This window comes from Zeus faber, assembly GCF_960531495.2.
Source record: "Zeus faber genome assembly, chromosome: 13".
Classification (NCBI taxonomy): Eukaryota; Metazoa; Chordata; class Actinopteri; order Zeiformes; family Zeidae; genus Zeus; species Zeus faber.
The window spans coordinates 15312007-15328807 of record NC_137198.1 but is presented as its reverse complement, the minus strand read 5'-3'; the positions used below and the strand labels follow the sequence as shown (position 1 = coordinate 15328807).

General features: G+C 47.5%; 1 protein-coding gene across 2 annotated transcripts in view; it reads right to left on the bottom strand.

The window, feature by feature from the left end:
- tmem260 (transmembrane protein 260) overlaps positions 1-16801 on the bottom strand; it is a 28861-nt gene that overhangs the window by 4301 nt on the left and 7759 nt on the right. Inside the window, exons 4-14 of one of the 2 annotated variants that reach the window (XM_080012254.1) lie at positions 16411-16562; positions 7545-7722; positions 7280-7393; positions 6767-6946; positions 6604-6644; positions 5050-5136; positions 3445-3553; positions 3144-3316; positions 2215-2386; positions 1468-1607; positions 523-699 (exon numbers count right to left, since the gene is read on the bottom strand). In XM_080012254.1, coding sequence (XP_079868380.1) covers positions 523-699; positions 1468-1607; positions 2215-2386; positions 3144-3316; positions 3445-3553; positions 5050-5136; positions 6604-6644; positions 6767-6946; positions 7280-7393; positions 7545-7722; positions 16411-16562 — 1523 coding nt within the window. The remainder of the gene's footprint in view (positions 1-522; positions 700-1467; positions 1608-2214; positions 2387-3143; positions 3317-3444; positions 3554-5049; positions 5137-6603; positions 6645-6766; positions 6947-7279; positions 7394-7544; positions 7723-16410; positions 16563-16801) is intronic. The other variant, XM_080012255.1, reaches the window with a different exon arrangement.

The window sequence follows — 16801 nt, the reverse complement described above, 5'->3', positions numbered from 1 at the left end:
AACCTCTTTTAAAACCTCTATAAAGGATAAAGGATCACAAAGGAAGGATCTATTTTACTTTACAAACAACGGCGGGCTGAGCCATCTTCTCTGGTTTGGTAGCATCATATAACACAAAAAGTGGATCCCCACATAATTTGACATGACATAATAAAATTATTTCTTGTACGATGCAGGAACTACAGTCTGGGTATTCCCAATATGGAGTACTGTCTCATATCTGTGGCTAAAGTACCAATCGCCAGGGTGGTTTCTGTAAAAAAAAATTAATTACCCAGAAAGGATGTGTCAGTAGAACTGGGTGTTTTGTTGCCTGTGTGTTGTTTTGTGTTTCTGTCTGGTTCCACAGACTGACACACTGGGATGATCAGTAAATGATGATGTCTTTGAACTTTGCATGAAAATATTAGAACTATACTTTGTTTCGTCCACTTTATAGAGTGAACCGAAGGAATATTTGGGCTGTATTCTGCATTCAACAAACCCTGAGTATATACATACCTGTACACATACAATACATACCCGTTGTGTTGCTCAGTCCAGTTGTAGATATTTCGGGTGCGCTGCGCCCACTCCTCTGGGTGGAGGTGCTTCTGGATGGGAGCTAGGTGGTCGCAAACGCCCAGAGGCCAGCGAGAGAAGCTCCGCTCCCAGCTGGGGTCCCCGTCAGGAAGCCCGATGCAGGCGAACACAGGTCTTCTGCGAACACACACACACACACACACACACACACACACACACACACACACACACACACACACACACACACACACACACACACACACACACACACACACACACACACACACACACACACACCACTGCTCAGGGGGCCTGGACCACAGGAGGTAAACCACCCTTGTCTATCTCTCTCCAAACACCCCTTGCTTTCACCCCAGGTGACTGGGGGATGGCTCCATGCAAATGGAGACCAAGTAGGCTCGCTAACGTTCTCAACCTGTTCCAGCTCCCTCCTTCCTGCTCCCAGCCCCCAGGGTTGATCCCCACAGGTCAGCGTTACCCCTCTGGGAAGAAAGAGAGGTTGGCCTGGCAAATACTGCCCCCTGGTGGGCTTGGCACTACCGGACTCATCTTTCTAACAACAGAGCTGTAGTTTTTTTTTTTTTTGTTTTCCTGGAAAGCAAGTAGCGATAGCTATGAGTGGCAATCTTTCTCCTCAAGGCCATTTAACCAAATCTAGTAAATTAGTGGAGTTTTTGCAGTTCATCCAACTCCTCTCACTGGCATCAGCGCTTCCACGGGTCTTATCTTCCCGCTGCACTCACTGCTGTGTCCACCATTCCACTGGTCTCAACCTCATTATATCAACCCACTCGTTCATTTGTCCCATTGTTGCCCTCATCATTCTCTCCTTCTCCGTTTCAATCCCCCGCCTATTTATCTGCTCCAACCATCCCTCGTTTGTGTTCTCTACACACCCTCGCTGCGAGTGCATCGGAGCCTTACTGCATGTTGTGAGCTAGGAACTTCTCCAGGGTGAAGGTGTCCTTCTTTTCCGGATGGACCGGATCCCACCAGCGGCCGGGAAAATGAATCCCATGTTGGTGGTGTCCCAACTTCGCCACGTACCAAGAGTAGGTCATCATCTGCAGAGAGAGAATCAGCGTCTCAGTTTAGGGTGGAGAGGGAGGGGGGAGAAGCTTCACATAAAGTTTATGAGTAAATAAAGACTGACGTGTCCCACTATACAGAATGTCAGGGCTTAAGAGACAAGGTTTGTGACAAAGAATCTACCTTTCTCCAAACAAATCTCCCACAATCATGTCACTGAAATTAACTCAGTCTCTCACTCTTAGACATTGGAGTAATTTTGCCATGAAGAATAATTACATGTTTGTCACAAACCATTTTCATGTTTCCCCAAATCACATTACATACAGCTTCTTTCCTCCTGTGCAGTGATTCTCAACCTTTTTCTCAAAGCAAGGACACTCAATTCGATATGCATTAGGCCATAGACAGCACCTCATCAAAATTTGTCCAATCTGAGAAGATTTTTATTATAAGAGAGAATTCAGTCCAAACTTCCTATATGTCTATACTATACTTAGGGAGATAACAATGAAACTATGTTTAAAACCGTCATTATTGATAATCAGAACTCGGCCTTGTGGTGATTCAATAAATCAATAAATTATCAAGTTGAGTTTCACACTCAATGTGCTGCAGGGTGCAAATATCAAAGTGTCCGACCTCCTGGTCAACCAGGCGCACGTCAGGCCGCATGCCCTGGCAGTAGTGTAGGTAGCGCAGGGAGTTTCCTGGCAGGTCTCCGCGGGTCAGGATGATGGAGTCCGGTGGAACCGAGGCCAGGACCTCCCTGCCGAACCTCTCAACCACGCTGTTCCGGCTCAGATCGCACTCCCTGGGAGAGACACCGCACGTAGCAGTTATATCTCACAGGAACACCAGGTCTGTTTACTTGCATTTTATGTGGGTTGGAGGGGTTGGGGGGGCTTAGGTGCATCCTCACTCCTACTGAGAACTGTTTATGCGTGTCATGCATAATTGTGTACACAGTAGTGTGTGTGTGTGTTTTTCAAGGTGCTGTGAAGGTAAGTTGTCAGTGCCCCCGCCCCGTCCCCTCGGCAGCGGGCTCCGGCTGCCTATCTAATCGTGGGGAGACAGGTACGATGGGGCTGACAGCGGAGGCCAACGCTCTCCCCTTGATCAAAGCCGCTCGGTGATGGCTGTCTGGCACTACGCTGGTGTAATCTGCCTTCCTCGGACGGCTAACATCTCAGACTGAGCTCCTCCGGTAGAATCTATATGCTACCCGTGCCTTCTCCCCAGCCCCTTAACGTGGGGTGAGCGCAGGAAAACCTGACATGTGGAGTTCAAGGCCTCCGGTTTAAAGCGCGAGGGGAGAAACAAATCGGGTTGACTCAGGGAAAAGTGATGCCCTCGGATTTTGGAGGGAGAGTTTTAACGAGCCTCTCGTTTTCTTTTCAACTTAAAACACTATGAAAGAGCTGCTTACAATGAGCACATTTTGAATCTGGCAAAGTAACTTACAGTGAGACAGAGCGAAGCCTTTGTTATCATTAAAATCAAATGCAAAGTTATTTGACAATCGCATGACGCTGTTTAAAACAATGAGCTCCTGTCCCTGCCATGTTCACCTATAGTTGGAGTGCACCATGTGTGTAAGCAGCGCCACCGTGAGAGCCCAGCTCGCAGCTCTCCACAGCCCCCCACAGCCCAGCCTCTTCTCCAGTCCAGCGTGTGTCCAGTTCAGGCCGAGGCCGGCCAGAACACACAATACAGCATCGCTCTGGAGCCAGAAACGCTCCACCTGCACGGAAAACGCACACACACATAAATCCGCACAAAACAAATGAACAGGCTCAGAGAGAAGTCTCGGGGTCCATATCTCAGAGAAGGAATGACGAGGTCGTTCTCAATCCCCGTCTCGTAGCTCACCACTCCCAGCAGTAGAGGTCTGCTGATGTCCAGATTGGCTCTCCAGGCGAAAAACAGGGAATAGAGCGTCAGCATGGCAGTGAAGAGCCAGGGAACAGAACGCCACTTCCTAAAACAGCAACAACAACAACAACAACAACAACAGCAGCAGAAAATACTGGTCAACTTTTTTAGTTGTAAAACATAGGCTTAAAGCAAAGTCTAGGTACTCATTCATATTCAATTAATCTAGAGGCATTAAACATTTAATAATATCTATTGAAATATAACTACAAGGAATCAGGACAAATCACGAGCACAGACAAATGGTACAGTAGCACTTTATGCCGCATTATAAGTTATTGTATATCAAGTAATATAACAGCACAAGTAATATAGTATATCAAGAGCAAGTACTTTTACTTAAGTAGAGACGTCCATGAGGTACCTTCACTTTTACTACAGTCATTTTGTGTCAGGCCGTTTCCTTAAGTGAACATACAGATACCATTGAGTATTTCTTCCATGACTGTTTTCTGATGCAGAGTGAGCTGTATCATGTTCTGTTACTTTAATAAGAAAACACCAAGCATTAATGGCAGCAATTAACATTTGTATAAAGAAATACTTCCCCTTTACTCTTCCCTTTCCCCCTTCTACCTTTTCCAGCGGAAAGGGAAGTCTCCATTTTCAGCTCGATGTGAGCTTTTAAACCCTATCAAGACTGAAACTGCGATGCATGGATAAACTAGACTAAGCTAAAATAACAAACCAAAGAATTGTCTTTTACATCTGGCAAATTCTCACACACACACACACACACACACACACACACACACACACACACACACACACACACACACACACACACACACACACACACACACACACACACACACACACACACACACACACACCCTTCTCATTCTGTGTGAATTTGCTTCTTTTTAATTATCCTCACTTCCACATAATCACACATTTATATTAGATGTTGACTTCTCATCAATAGATGTTATGATGTTCTCCATGTTGCATATCAAGTAATACCACATTTTAATTCTAAGGGAAATTCTCATTTGCACGGTTCTTTTTGATGTGCGGCAGAATGACCTTTCTCTTCTTGGCTGTGTTTGTGTGTCGCCGCGTTTATCAAAGTGCCCCCCAGGGTAAGGGGGAGCAGAGGGTGGCCGGTGCCCCGCAGGGCGCCCGGCACTGAGGTTTCCCGGCCCCGGGGCGCCGCTCGCCTTTATCAGCGCCACCCCACAGACCCCAGCAAAGGCACAACTGTAATGAATTACTGGATCACACAGCTCTGCCGTATAAAGATATGTGCAAGCAATCATTTGCTGGCACACAAAGGAATTTTTTTAAATTCTAAAAAGAAAAAAGAAGAAAAAAAAAACAAAAAAACACACGTATCAACTGCTCTTCATTTAAATATGGGGCGCCGCGACAGCGTGACAGTCGGGAGACGCAGTGTCTTTTTTCCTATTCTCTTCACTGAGATCAGTGGTTGACAGTGGTTTTGTTCTGTCTTTTACTCCAGGGGGATTAGATTTTGGGTTGAAGTGGCTGCTGAGTAACTGACAGAGTAATGCTATGTGCTAACTAGCTAGCTTGCATTACCTATCCCACGAAGAGGAAAGCATGCCTGCTCCAGCCAGCACCAGGACAGGGAGGGAGAGGTCCGCGAGGCAGTGGTCCAGTTGGGCCCTGATGCAAAGGAGCAGGCACATTAGTCAATACACACACACACACACACACACCCCCACACACACACACACACACACACACACACACACACACACACACACACACACACACACACAAATGCATAAACAAGAAAATAATTTCCAGAACTCAAGGGCAACTGTTACTAAACGCCCTCCTAAATGCCATCCATCCTCCATCAAAATAAACTGAAGGTGCCGTACGCTGCTCCTTTTAATCGGATTGACAGCCACCAATGACTGTGTCATTCCCCCACCACGACTGCCAGCGCCACCCTATTTTGCTACCCCCCACCACCCCCCCCCACAGCATCCGTCAGTCACAGAGCACTCGCTCAGAGCAGAGCGATAGTTCCCTGCCTCTTCCTTAATACCCATCTCTATTTGACAGCTTATTGAGTCTCCATATCTCTCAATGTACACTATGTGTGTATTGGCTCTTGTGTGCCTGTGTGCCTGTGTGTGTGTGTGTGTGTGCGCGCGTGTGCCCGTGTGGCGGAGAGACTGTGTCAGCTTCTCCAGCGGGTTTACGTCTCCGGCATGACATGCCTATCATGTTCGCCTCTCTTCCCCATCTTGAAGGTGTGCTTGTCCGTCAAGCAGCGGGAGCCGATGGGCAGGGGCGGGCGCCCGTTGGAGGGGGTGCTGGCAGTGGGGGGTCTTAAGATGTGCAGCCCCCCCATCCCAGCAGCGGGATAGAGATACCACGAGAAGGGTGACTGAAGTGTGTGCGTGTGTGTGCGTGCGTGTCGGTTGGGGGATGACTGGGTTGAGGTGGAAGGAGGGGGCATGGGGCCGGGCGTGTTTGAGAAAAAAATAAAAATAAAAATAGAAAAAAACAAAAACAATTTCTCCAGCTCTATTGCAGTGTCTGTCATCACAGCTTGTCACGCTTAAACACCAGAGCTGAGCGATCACTTCAAACTGCTGCAGAAACAGAACACAGAGATTTGGCCCTCTAAGCAGGTTCAGTTCTGCTTTGATGGGGGAGAGTGGGAACGGGAAGAACAAAACCCAGCTGGGGAAAGAAGGGAGAGACGGGCTCCAGAAAATGACTGTGGGCTCTGAGAACAAATTGGTTTGTCTGTGGTTAAACCTGTCAGTCAGAAACACAAGCACTGCCAAGAGATAGCCCTGCTGGTTCAATCCCCCTCCTCCTTCTTCTTCTGGGACTGCGAAGGTCCCCTACCGAACGCGTGCTCCAGGATCGAATCCCAGCAGATGTTCCTCTGCCACGTCTCTCTGACTCCGTCAACCGCACTGTGATATTTGTCCAGTCTAAATGAATATGAATCTGGCAAAATGATCAACGGTGGCACAGAAGACCCGAAGACCAGAATATGAAATGTATAATAATGCCAATACAACCTTAGGATCTAAACAGAGCGGCTTGACCATCTTAGAAGATCCAAGAGCCAAAAAATGAACAGCTGATGTTTGCGCTACTCACTGGAGCATGGTAGTGAGGTTAACAGAGCCCTCCGTCTTCGCCTAGATCACAGAGAAAGTCATAATAGCAGGTCACCGTTGAGCAAAGCGTCAATGCGGCTGGAGTGTAAACCAATTCACTGTGTGTGTGTGTGTGTGTGTGTGTGTGTGCGTGCGGTCGGTACCAGGCTGAAGGTGCCGTATTCAGCCCTCAGTAGGTGGGTGAGGAGGCCAGAGAGGGAGGTCTGGTCCCCCCAGCTCCAGCGGGCCATGTTGAGGTAGGAGGAGATAGGCAGGTAGACGTAGGGAAGAAACCCTCCAAGGAAACACGCTCCTAGAGAAACCAGGTCCCGAAAAGACAGCTCCTGGAAAATTGAAACAGGATCGATCTCTACCAAAATGTCTTGTGTCTAGCGCTTTCCAAAGGTCTACATATTAGACAATAGAATTTTAAGGATGCCTAATACCAGTGTGTGAATATTTGCAATGTTCGATTTTATGTTAGTATGGGACTGTGAAATTGTAGGTGGAACGACAGATAGTTTAGAAGGTGAAACTTGGGGTCGCAATAGTCATATGAATATATCTCCTCATTATGGCAGGAACTCACATGGAACTCACTTACTTCATGGACCATGAAACGACACCTGAGTATCGTAGAGCCTGGACTAAGAAAGTGAATTGTGGACTGGACTCACCCTGTGAGAGAACAGTCGGTACAGGACCCAGGGAACGATGACCACAACGTACAGGACCAGAGTGTGTTGGTTGCACAGCCCCAAGCCACAGCATAGCGCCCCCCAATGGGCAAACTAGCATGGTCAAAAATAAATCATCTTAATTAGGCTCATGACTGGTAATTACAAGGAAAACATGCAACATTTTGTTATGGATTCTGTGGACTAACGAACGTTGATTGATATTGTTTGGAAGAGGTCGGAGGTGCGTGTGATGCTGACTCACCTTCCTCCTCTGGGAGGCGTCTTCAGCACCGTAGAAACAGGCTGTCAAGGAGAAGAGGAGGCCCACAAAGAAGTTGTTGAGGGTAAAGACTTCTGCCACCATGGACCACTGCCAGCTGAGCCTGGACACGGCAAATGTTCCTGCAGTCAGCACAGCTCCGGGACCCGGTCCTGACAACCTGAATTGGCACACAAGAGGGGGGGGTGGGGTCACAATTTGAATAATATCGAATCAATCAATATTGATTAGATAGCTGACGAGGCGTCTAGGTTACAATATTTACATATTATACGTAATGAGAATTGCTACCAACTTTTCAGCGATTACAAACATATTTCACGGAACAAATTTCAATTAATTTCTGACCATGGTGGAAATTAATGGTTCCATAATTTAGTGGCTCCATAATTCCATCGATTCAAAAATTTAAACAATAGAATTGAATGTTACTACTGATTAATTTTATTTTATTTTTTAAACCAAGCCCAACTTTAAATGCAGGCAGCGTAACAAGTCCAATTCACTACTATATTTGACAAAGATAAAATTTAAGTTTCCAAAGTAAAGAATATATATGTATGGAAAAATTACCAAAATAATTTGGGGGCCCATTTTAATCTTCCTGTGACCAAGGTTTGGTTCTCTGACGAGACCTTGAAAAACACTCTCAGTGAAATGGGCCATTCAAACATTCCCTCCCTGGCAGCCCATTGATCTCCAGCAGACTGGCACAGAAACCACCGTGCTAGAGATAGCACTTTATCCTCAGCTTCTTAAATATAATGTGCACAAAAGTTTTCCCTTTCCTCCTCTCCTGTACTGTCTCCATCTCTTTAGTGGTAATTGAAGCAAACTTGGGATAATCTGTCATACGCTAAGACCCACCACTTACTAAAACGAGAGACAGAGGGGGAGAGAGTCGACAAATGACGGGTGGGGGAGGAGGGGGAATAAAAGAGGAATAGCACAGTGAAGTGTGTGCTGAGGGGTGAGAGAATGTGCGGGACGGAGGATGAAATAAAGAAAAGGAAAGGGGGGAAAAGAGTTGAAGAAGAGAAGGGAAAGAGAAAGGAGAAGACGAAAGAAGAAGAAGAAGAAGAAGAAGAAAAAAAAAAAAAAGCGCCAGCCCAGTCCCCGGCATGCTGGCTCTGAAATATGAACAGGCTCGACAATTAGGGAAGTCAGGCAGTATGGCCCTTTCCGCCATTGTGTGGAGTGGCTTAGAGTCCTCATCAGCCTATCAGCTAACTGACAGGCAGAGAGCTGCTCTATTCAGCACCGCAGATACAAGCTGCAGGCCAAACGGCTGCCAGGTCCCTTATGACCCCACAATCCCTTGCCGGTGACAGCTTCAAGCTCCATAGCAAATTAGGCGCTCTCACATTACAATCGCAGAAGACAGATTCCATTAACGGTATCTGAAATTGAGTAGAGAGCAGGCCCGTTATCAGACCTGACTCATAAGCACCGCCATTAATCACAAGGCATGATACCATTTATACATTTCCAGCTCTCTGCCTGCCGCTGTGATAGTCAGCCACAAAAGGCCTGATGAGACTTAGGCTAGGGGAACAATGGAGCTTTCTGAGGAAAGCGCGGTAAATCAGGAAAAAAAGGGAGAGGGAGAGCAAGAGCAGGGTAGGAAAAAAAAAAACTCTTGCTTGCTGACTTCCTCCTCTTTTTTTCCTCTCCCTCGCTCTCTGCTCTTTTCTCCACTGTGCTCACTGTTCGCTTGGTGTTTTGATAAGTGTGTGTTTAAGTGTCTGTGTATGTGTGTGGTGGTGGCGGCGGCGGTGGGAGGGGTGTTGATGGCGCGTCTAGGAGTGGGTCTTAATAAGAGATAGCAACGTCTTTCTCTCTGCACGGCTCCAGGAATTAACTGCAACTTGAAGGGAAAGATGGTGGAAGGTGGGGGCAGATGGAGACTTTGTGGAGGTGCAGGGACCCCCCGCACCCTCAATTCTACCCCCCCTTGAACGACAATTAACCCTCAGTTCATAGACTTAGCGGGGGGTTCGAGACTAACAGGGTGCTGAGCACTGGCAGGGTTCTACCCACAAGGTTATTATGCAAACTTTGCCCTGGCTTTTGAAGCCCTTTGGAACAGCCAGTCGTCATCCATCACATACTCATACATACCAACACAGACTTGTGCTTTCTGACTCATGTATTCCCTGTGATTAGATGAAACAACTCTATTAGAGCCTGTCAGATTTGAAGTGATGTGTCTATTGTGAAGTGCTGCTGTAAATGACCTGTCTGTCTGCGCAGGACCACCTGGGTCCCAGTTGGCCTCTGCTTGGCTCATTCTCTCAGGCTCGCTCCTCCCAGGGCACCAGGATAAAAGCCACAGAGACTGTGACATGAGTGTGGCCATGTTCCCTGTTATCAGGGCTCAAAGCGGTGCAGGATGCTGCTGTGCTGTAATGTTGAGGTTCAATGACAATGGCTGCCTGGTGGAGACATGGCAGGAGAATAAGGTTTGACAACTAGACGGATCCATCCTGCAACCCCCCCCCATCCACCCAAAAAGTGTCTGTGTGATCACTTCGGTAATCACAATCAGAATCAGAAATACTTTAATAATCCCAGGGGGAAATTACTATTAACTGATTGACAAAGGAATGTGGCAGATAATATGCCAAATTTTCCAAATACGCCAATCTAATAACTTGAAAGAAATCAAAGAAATTGAAAACGAGCAATACTTTGTTTGGTTCGATAGGAACTTCAAAAAAAACTCAAAAGACATTAAAGGAAAACAGCTCAAACAAAATAATAAACTTAAACTGTGCAAAACAAAAACAAAAAGCTCAGAGCAAAGGGAAACAAACAAGCTGGGTGATGAATAATAAAAGACAGCGATATAGCGGGCTCTGGTGAGCGACGTCCAAGGGCACAGCAATTCCACAGCACAGTCACTTTGAAGTGTCAAAACAGGACCTGCCTCATTTACCCCCTCAGTCAACACGGGCCAGAGCCTTGCCAGTGCCAGTCTGCGCTAAATAACCACACACAAAACCCCTGTACCAGCACTCTGCAGTGAATGAGGCTTCACAATGGAGCTGGCCGGGGGAGCCGCCGTCGCACACCACCCAAGGGACGAGACAATGCCACAGCTGTGCCTTTGCAGATCAGCCTCGCAATGTTCTATGACCGAGCGGTGGTTCGGGGGGAAGCTGGGCTGGAAAAGAATCACACATTCCTGAAGAGGTTAGACAACCCGTAGAGGAAACGATAGCCCGGTCGGGGTGGACGCGCAGGCTCCAGCTGGCCCGAGCTCTTACCCCGGGGCTTTCCTCTGGCCGAGGCACAGGGAAGGCTACTTAGCACGCTTCCATCATATGACATTGGTAAGTGCTCCGTGGCACTGCGGGGAAATTTCGGAGCCAAGCTGGGGGGGGGGAATTAAACACATCACTGCTTTTTTATCTAGCAATGTAAATCACCGGTCGATGTGATGCTGATATTGTATCTGACACCAAAATAAATTCCCTGAGTGTCCGCTATCCCTGAGTGACTTTCAAAAGTACAGGGCATCTTTGATCCTGGATGTACAGCAAACCGCAAGCATTTTTCCTGACCATACAGGGGAGAGACTGTTTGGAGAGGAGAGCAAATAAGGAGGGCCCGAGCTCTGCCGCTCAGACACCCCTCCTCCACGAGAGCGCTCCAATGCTCCAAGTGCGTGCAAAATTAATCACCACAATCCTGCTCAAACAATACAGCGCCTGACATGACAATTTCTCCAAGAATGCCATCTTAATCTCCATCCAACACACGAAAATTACAGGAGCAAAATAAATAAATAAGTAAATAACAATTTATAAAAGGGATCCTGTGTTTAGGCAATTCAGAGAATGAACATTTTTTTGTGACAGTCATTAGGCACACACCAGTGATACATAAATGTCTGTGTATAGATTCCATTAACTAATTCTGGGTGAATTGTAATTGCCGAGTCTGATCCGTCTCCATGCTTGCTGCCTTATTAAGACTGCCTGTGGTGTGTGAGGAATGTAATATTGACGTCCGAGGCAGACGCAATCTTGGGCCCACGGGCGAAAGGAATATTAAACTGGTGCTGTATTCTGCCGTCTATCTAACCCTCACCCCCCACCTCCCCCCTTCTTCCCCACGCCATAGCCAGTAATGAGGAAATAACATCTTCATTAGACATCTGTTTAACTGTATTACAGGATAAGTCCTGGGGGAACTATTGGTCATGCTGGGGTTGGATGGGGGGAGGGGGGTGTTAGGGGAGATGGGGTGTCTGTTGGCCTTCAATATGACGAGGAAGACAGTCTGCAAAATGGGTAAAGGGTCCGCTCAAGCGGAGACGCCTACAAGTTGAAGGCCGCATGGGCAGATTGGAGACAGCATTCAAGCTTCAACCGATACAGAGCCGCCATGTAAAACATAGACATGAATACTCCCCCACCCACACCACATTGTTTTTGAGATGACCCTGGCAACATACAGCTAACTTTCCAGCAACCCCAGGCCTGTGGAAAAACAAGCTTTCCTAGCTGACGGTGCAAAGCGGGTGGGGGGGTGGGGGGTGCTGTCAGGACCATATGGTGGAGCTCCTTATAAGGAGCTCAGGAGACAGCACCAGCTAAGGGATGGCATCACGCCCACCCTCCAGTCCACCGAGGCATCATCTGTGCCACATGGGCCGGCACTTGGCCGGTGAGCCTTCCGCAGGTGTGTCTCGAGGGTGGTGGGGTGGTCAGGAGAGGGGGGGGGGACACACACTCTACTTTTCTCTGCCGCCCTGTTATGCAATCGTGACATCATATGAAAAAGCAAAAAGTGCTGACGAGCCTTGTGTTGTTTGTCTTGTGTTTTCACTCTGATGCCTGTCAGCTCTAGCGTGCCTCGCTCCCCGGATAAGCCTGGGAAAGGGGAGAGATTCCTCTCAGGTAGCACAGATTCGGAGCAGCTTTAGCAGATAAACTGTAAGATGGGGAGCACTGAATACCAAGCTGTCTGGATTATCCCCCGAAGAAGGGTGAACGCATTCGTACTCCTCTACTTACTCGTGGTCTTCGGGACTTGAGGATTCCAGGGGCCAAAGGCTCTTTCTGTGAAGCTTCAAGTGCAATCGATAGTAATTATTATCATTACGGTCACCATCCTCAAAGGCTTGTCAGGCACTAGTGTGAAAACATAACAAGACATCCAATTTGGCCATCAAACCATGTGATCAAGCCAAGAGGACTGTAATTGACAAATCAAAGGGAGGCTAAGTGCTACATTTAAACTTATGCAAGAGTGAAGTGGCTTCCAAGCCTATCAACTTACATTCCCCCACATTAAACACGGCAATCTGGCCGACTAATTTAAATTGATACATCAAAGGCTTGCCATGTTGGGTATATTCCAGATGAATTTCAAGGTCTTACAATTTACTATTTGAGAGAAACTGCCTTCAAGTACCCATATTAACTTCAATGTATTTCATCTTCTCAAAAGTTTGAGTACAATTTGTGTGTGGGGAAAAAAAGAAAAAGAAAAACAACTTCAGTTTTCAGACGAGATATATTGAGGTTAATTTGAGGCCTTCAAGCGAACAAAGAGGGATAGAAAACATTATGAGGGTTGACGATGTTAAAAACACAACAAAGCAATCTCTGTCATTGCAAGGACAGGGCAGGTGTGAAGGGTTGTCAACTGGTCGCTCTTGGCATTTCATCTAAGGGGAAGACCAGATGAGTGGATCCCCCGCCAGGCGGTGGCACGGCCTCCGTGCCTTCCAGCAGGCGATGGGAAACGCACCTGATACCCTCCATGACAACAGCATAATGGCGGTCTGAACAGTACGGGGCCACTCCCTTTGCCCTCACTCGTGCCGAGTAGGCGGGAGTCAAATTTATACTTGCATGCACATAACATGAAAAAGATTTTGATTGATTGAGCCTGAGACTGCAGACCTCTGCTGGGAGCTTTTCACAACCATTTCCAACAAATATGAATTGGTCCTTACCATGACAAGTCAGCTAGCTGACCCAGACCAACAGCCACAAACTCAAACCCAACGAGGCCCGCACAGATAATGAGTAAAATCTTCTATGGTTATTCTTCAAATTGAAAAGCGTAGATCAGTGTTTCTCAAATGGGGGTAAGAGAGACACACACACACACACACACACACACACACACACACACACACACACACACACACACACACACACACACACACACACACACACACACACACACACACACACACACACACACACCTCGGTGGTGGCACTGAGACCGCCTGCCCCGTCCAATGCCGAGCAAAAGGGTATGCATGGGTATGATGAGCTTTTAGAGGGAGTACACTACTAAAAAATGTTTGAGAACCACTGGCATAGATTATATGCTCCTATTTTAGAGCTTAAAGGGTGTGACTCTATATCCTGGCTCAAGTCCTCAATGCCCATCAGTCCCATCACGGGGTGGGCTGGGGGAAGTCCTCATAATGACTTTTCACTTAACTGTAATCCAGAATTGGATCTAAATCCCTCGGGACTACGAACAAGGCCTCGGTTAACATGCACTACGATACAAATGTTGCCAAGCCCGCAAGGATGCTTTCTGGCCATAAAATGGCAGGGAGATGTCTGGCCAAGAACAAAAGCTCCACCTGACTGGAAATCAACAACAATATATAGCCGGACAGCAAAAAAAAACCTGTTTGTGTTCCTGTCCTTCTCTGCCCCTCCCTTTTCACTACTCTTCCGCCCTAAACCTGTCCTGGGCAGATCTTAAATAGTGCAGGTTTTTAATGCACCTCTAAGGAGCTGTGAGGTTGCTGCAGCCCAGGCTGAGGGCCAGTCCCCTGGGAAGCACTTCCTCCGGGGCTGACCCCGTACCCTGACCCACTCCAGCCCACCTGCCACCCATCACCAGCCGGCCAAACACAGCACCAACCAGCAGCACCTTTTCTCACCTTCTTTCCCCCTTTATTAGAAGTATGCTTACACATACAAGGAATTTGACTCCGGTTGTAAATGGCTCAGTTTTTGTACAGAACATACAGCAAAATCATAAAAAGGAGAAAACATATTTTTAGTAAAATATACACCGATCAGGTACAACATTAAAACCACTGCCAGGAGAAGTGAATAACATTGATCATCTCGTTCTAATGGCACCTGTCAAGGGGTGGGATATATTAGGCAGCAAGGTAACAGTCAGTTCTTGAAGTTGATGTGTTGGAAACAGAAAAAATGGGCAAGCTTAAGAAATAAGCGACTTTGACAAGGGCCAAATTGTGATGGCTAGACGACTGGGTCAGAGCCTCTTCAAAACGGCAGGTCTTGTGGGGTGTTCCTGGCATAAAGTTGTTAGTACCTACTAAAAGTGGTCCAAGGAAGGACAACCGGTGAACCAGCGACAGGGTCATGGGCGGCCATGGGCTCATTGATGCACATTGGGAGCGAGGTGTAGCCCATCTGGTCCGATCCCAAGAGCTGCTGTAGCACAAATTGCTGAAAAGGTTAATGCTGCTATGGTAGAACAGTGTCAGAACACAGTGCATCGCAGCTTGCTGTGTGTGGGGCTGCGTAGCTTGGACCCCTGTCGACGGCCAAAAGCACCTACAATAGGGCACACAAGCAAACAGCCAGCCAATCCAATGAGGTAGAGTGTGCAGACAGACAGACAGACAGACAGACAGACAGACAGACAGACAGACAGACAGACAGACAGACAGACAGACAGACAGACAGACAGACAGATAAATTGTGAATATTTACAGATGGTGAATGAATAAATGTACAGGTAAGTATGTGGTATTACTGGAAACAAATAGCTTTGCTAAGACTTGCAGGTATATAAAACAACATAAAATGACATTCAAATTTCCCATGGTGGAACCGTCATGGTGGAAATGTCAGGGCTGAAAATACACACTGTGTGCGTAAACAGATACACGTGACAAATAAAAAAGGGAAAATCTCAACATTGAGCCACCACCAACAGTGCAGCACGGAAATTGACTAAGACCAGCAAAATGGTGGTTTGAGGTAGCCCGGCCGCATGAGATAAAAACGCACAAAGACAGGAGAGGGGAAAATACTTCTTACACGGTGGGGTCAGCAGCAGAAGAAATTGCAGGTTGGTGGGGGGGAATTACAGAGACACAGGAACGCACTCTGTGCTCCTGGATGTGTGAGGGGAAGACGGGAGGAGTGGGGGAGGTAGTAGTCCTGTTCCACTCAGACCCAAGCAGAGGGAAGGACTTTTTGTGGGGAAGGTGGATTAGAAAATCGTGCCATGTCAGGATTGGGAGCATGCTGGGCAGTGGGGGAGAGGGAGAGGTAGTAGAGGGGCTTGGAAATGGGGTGACCATAACACACACACACACACACACACACACACACACACACACACACACACACACACACACACACACACACACACACACACACACACACACACACACACACACACACACACACACACACACACACACACACCGGGTGGTTGGAGGGTAAACAGCCCAGGCATACTGGTTCGGGGGGTGGGCTGACTGAGCTCTGTTCCTGAATACTGAATAGAGGATCAGGGATGCAACTGCCAGTCAGTCAGGACCCAAAATACGACTCTCTGTTCCAGACAATGTCAGGATGGAAAACATCAGCAGGAAAACATCTCGGAATCCGGACCTGGACCACATAGGCCCCCTCAGTTGGCATTCAGACGCTTTGCTTTGGTCACTTCTGAAATAATTTAGTTTAACTGTGATTACAGGAGACAGGATTTTCCCCCAGAATCAGTATTCAGATATGGTTGAACATCTGCTGCGATATGTTGTCACTGTGGAAGACACCCCGTGTAATTTGTCGTTAATCTCGTCGATGTTGCCTACCTGTACACAGTGAAGCAGAGCGTGCCGCTGGCTGCAGCCCCCAGCAGGCTGCACATCAGGTTGACACTGTGGGCTGGAGAAACAGAGGGTAGGACAGACAGAGCCAGGCGAGCGAGCAGAGTGAAGATGGGATAGCCTGGAGGATGGGCCACCTAAACACGTCCAACACAGACACCGACAGAAAGAAACATTAACGATGGACTGACAGCTCATGACAGAGCAGTTCGACAACCAGGGAGGGTTTGAGCACAAACAACTTTAAGTTGCCAAGGCTATGATTCTAAGCTGTTACATGTTTGGTGGGGAAAAAAAAAGAGGTGGAATAATGGGAGGAATAATTAAAGAGTTTGAATTGAGAATACAGTAAGGCTAGAGCCAGATCGTGCAGGGA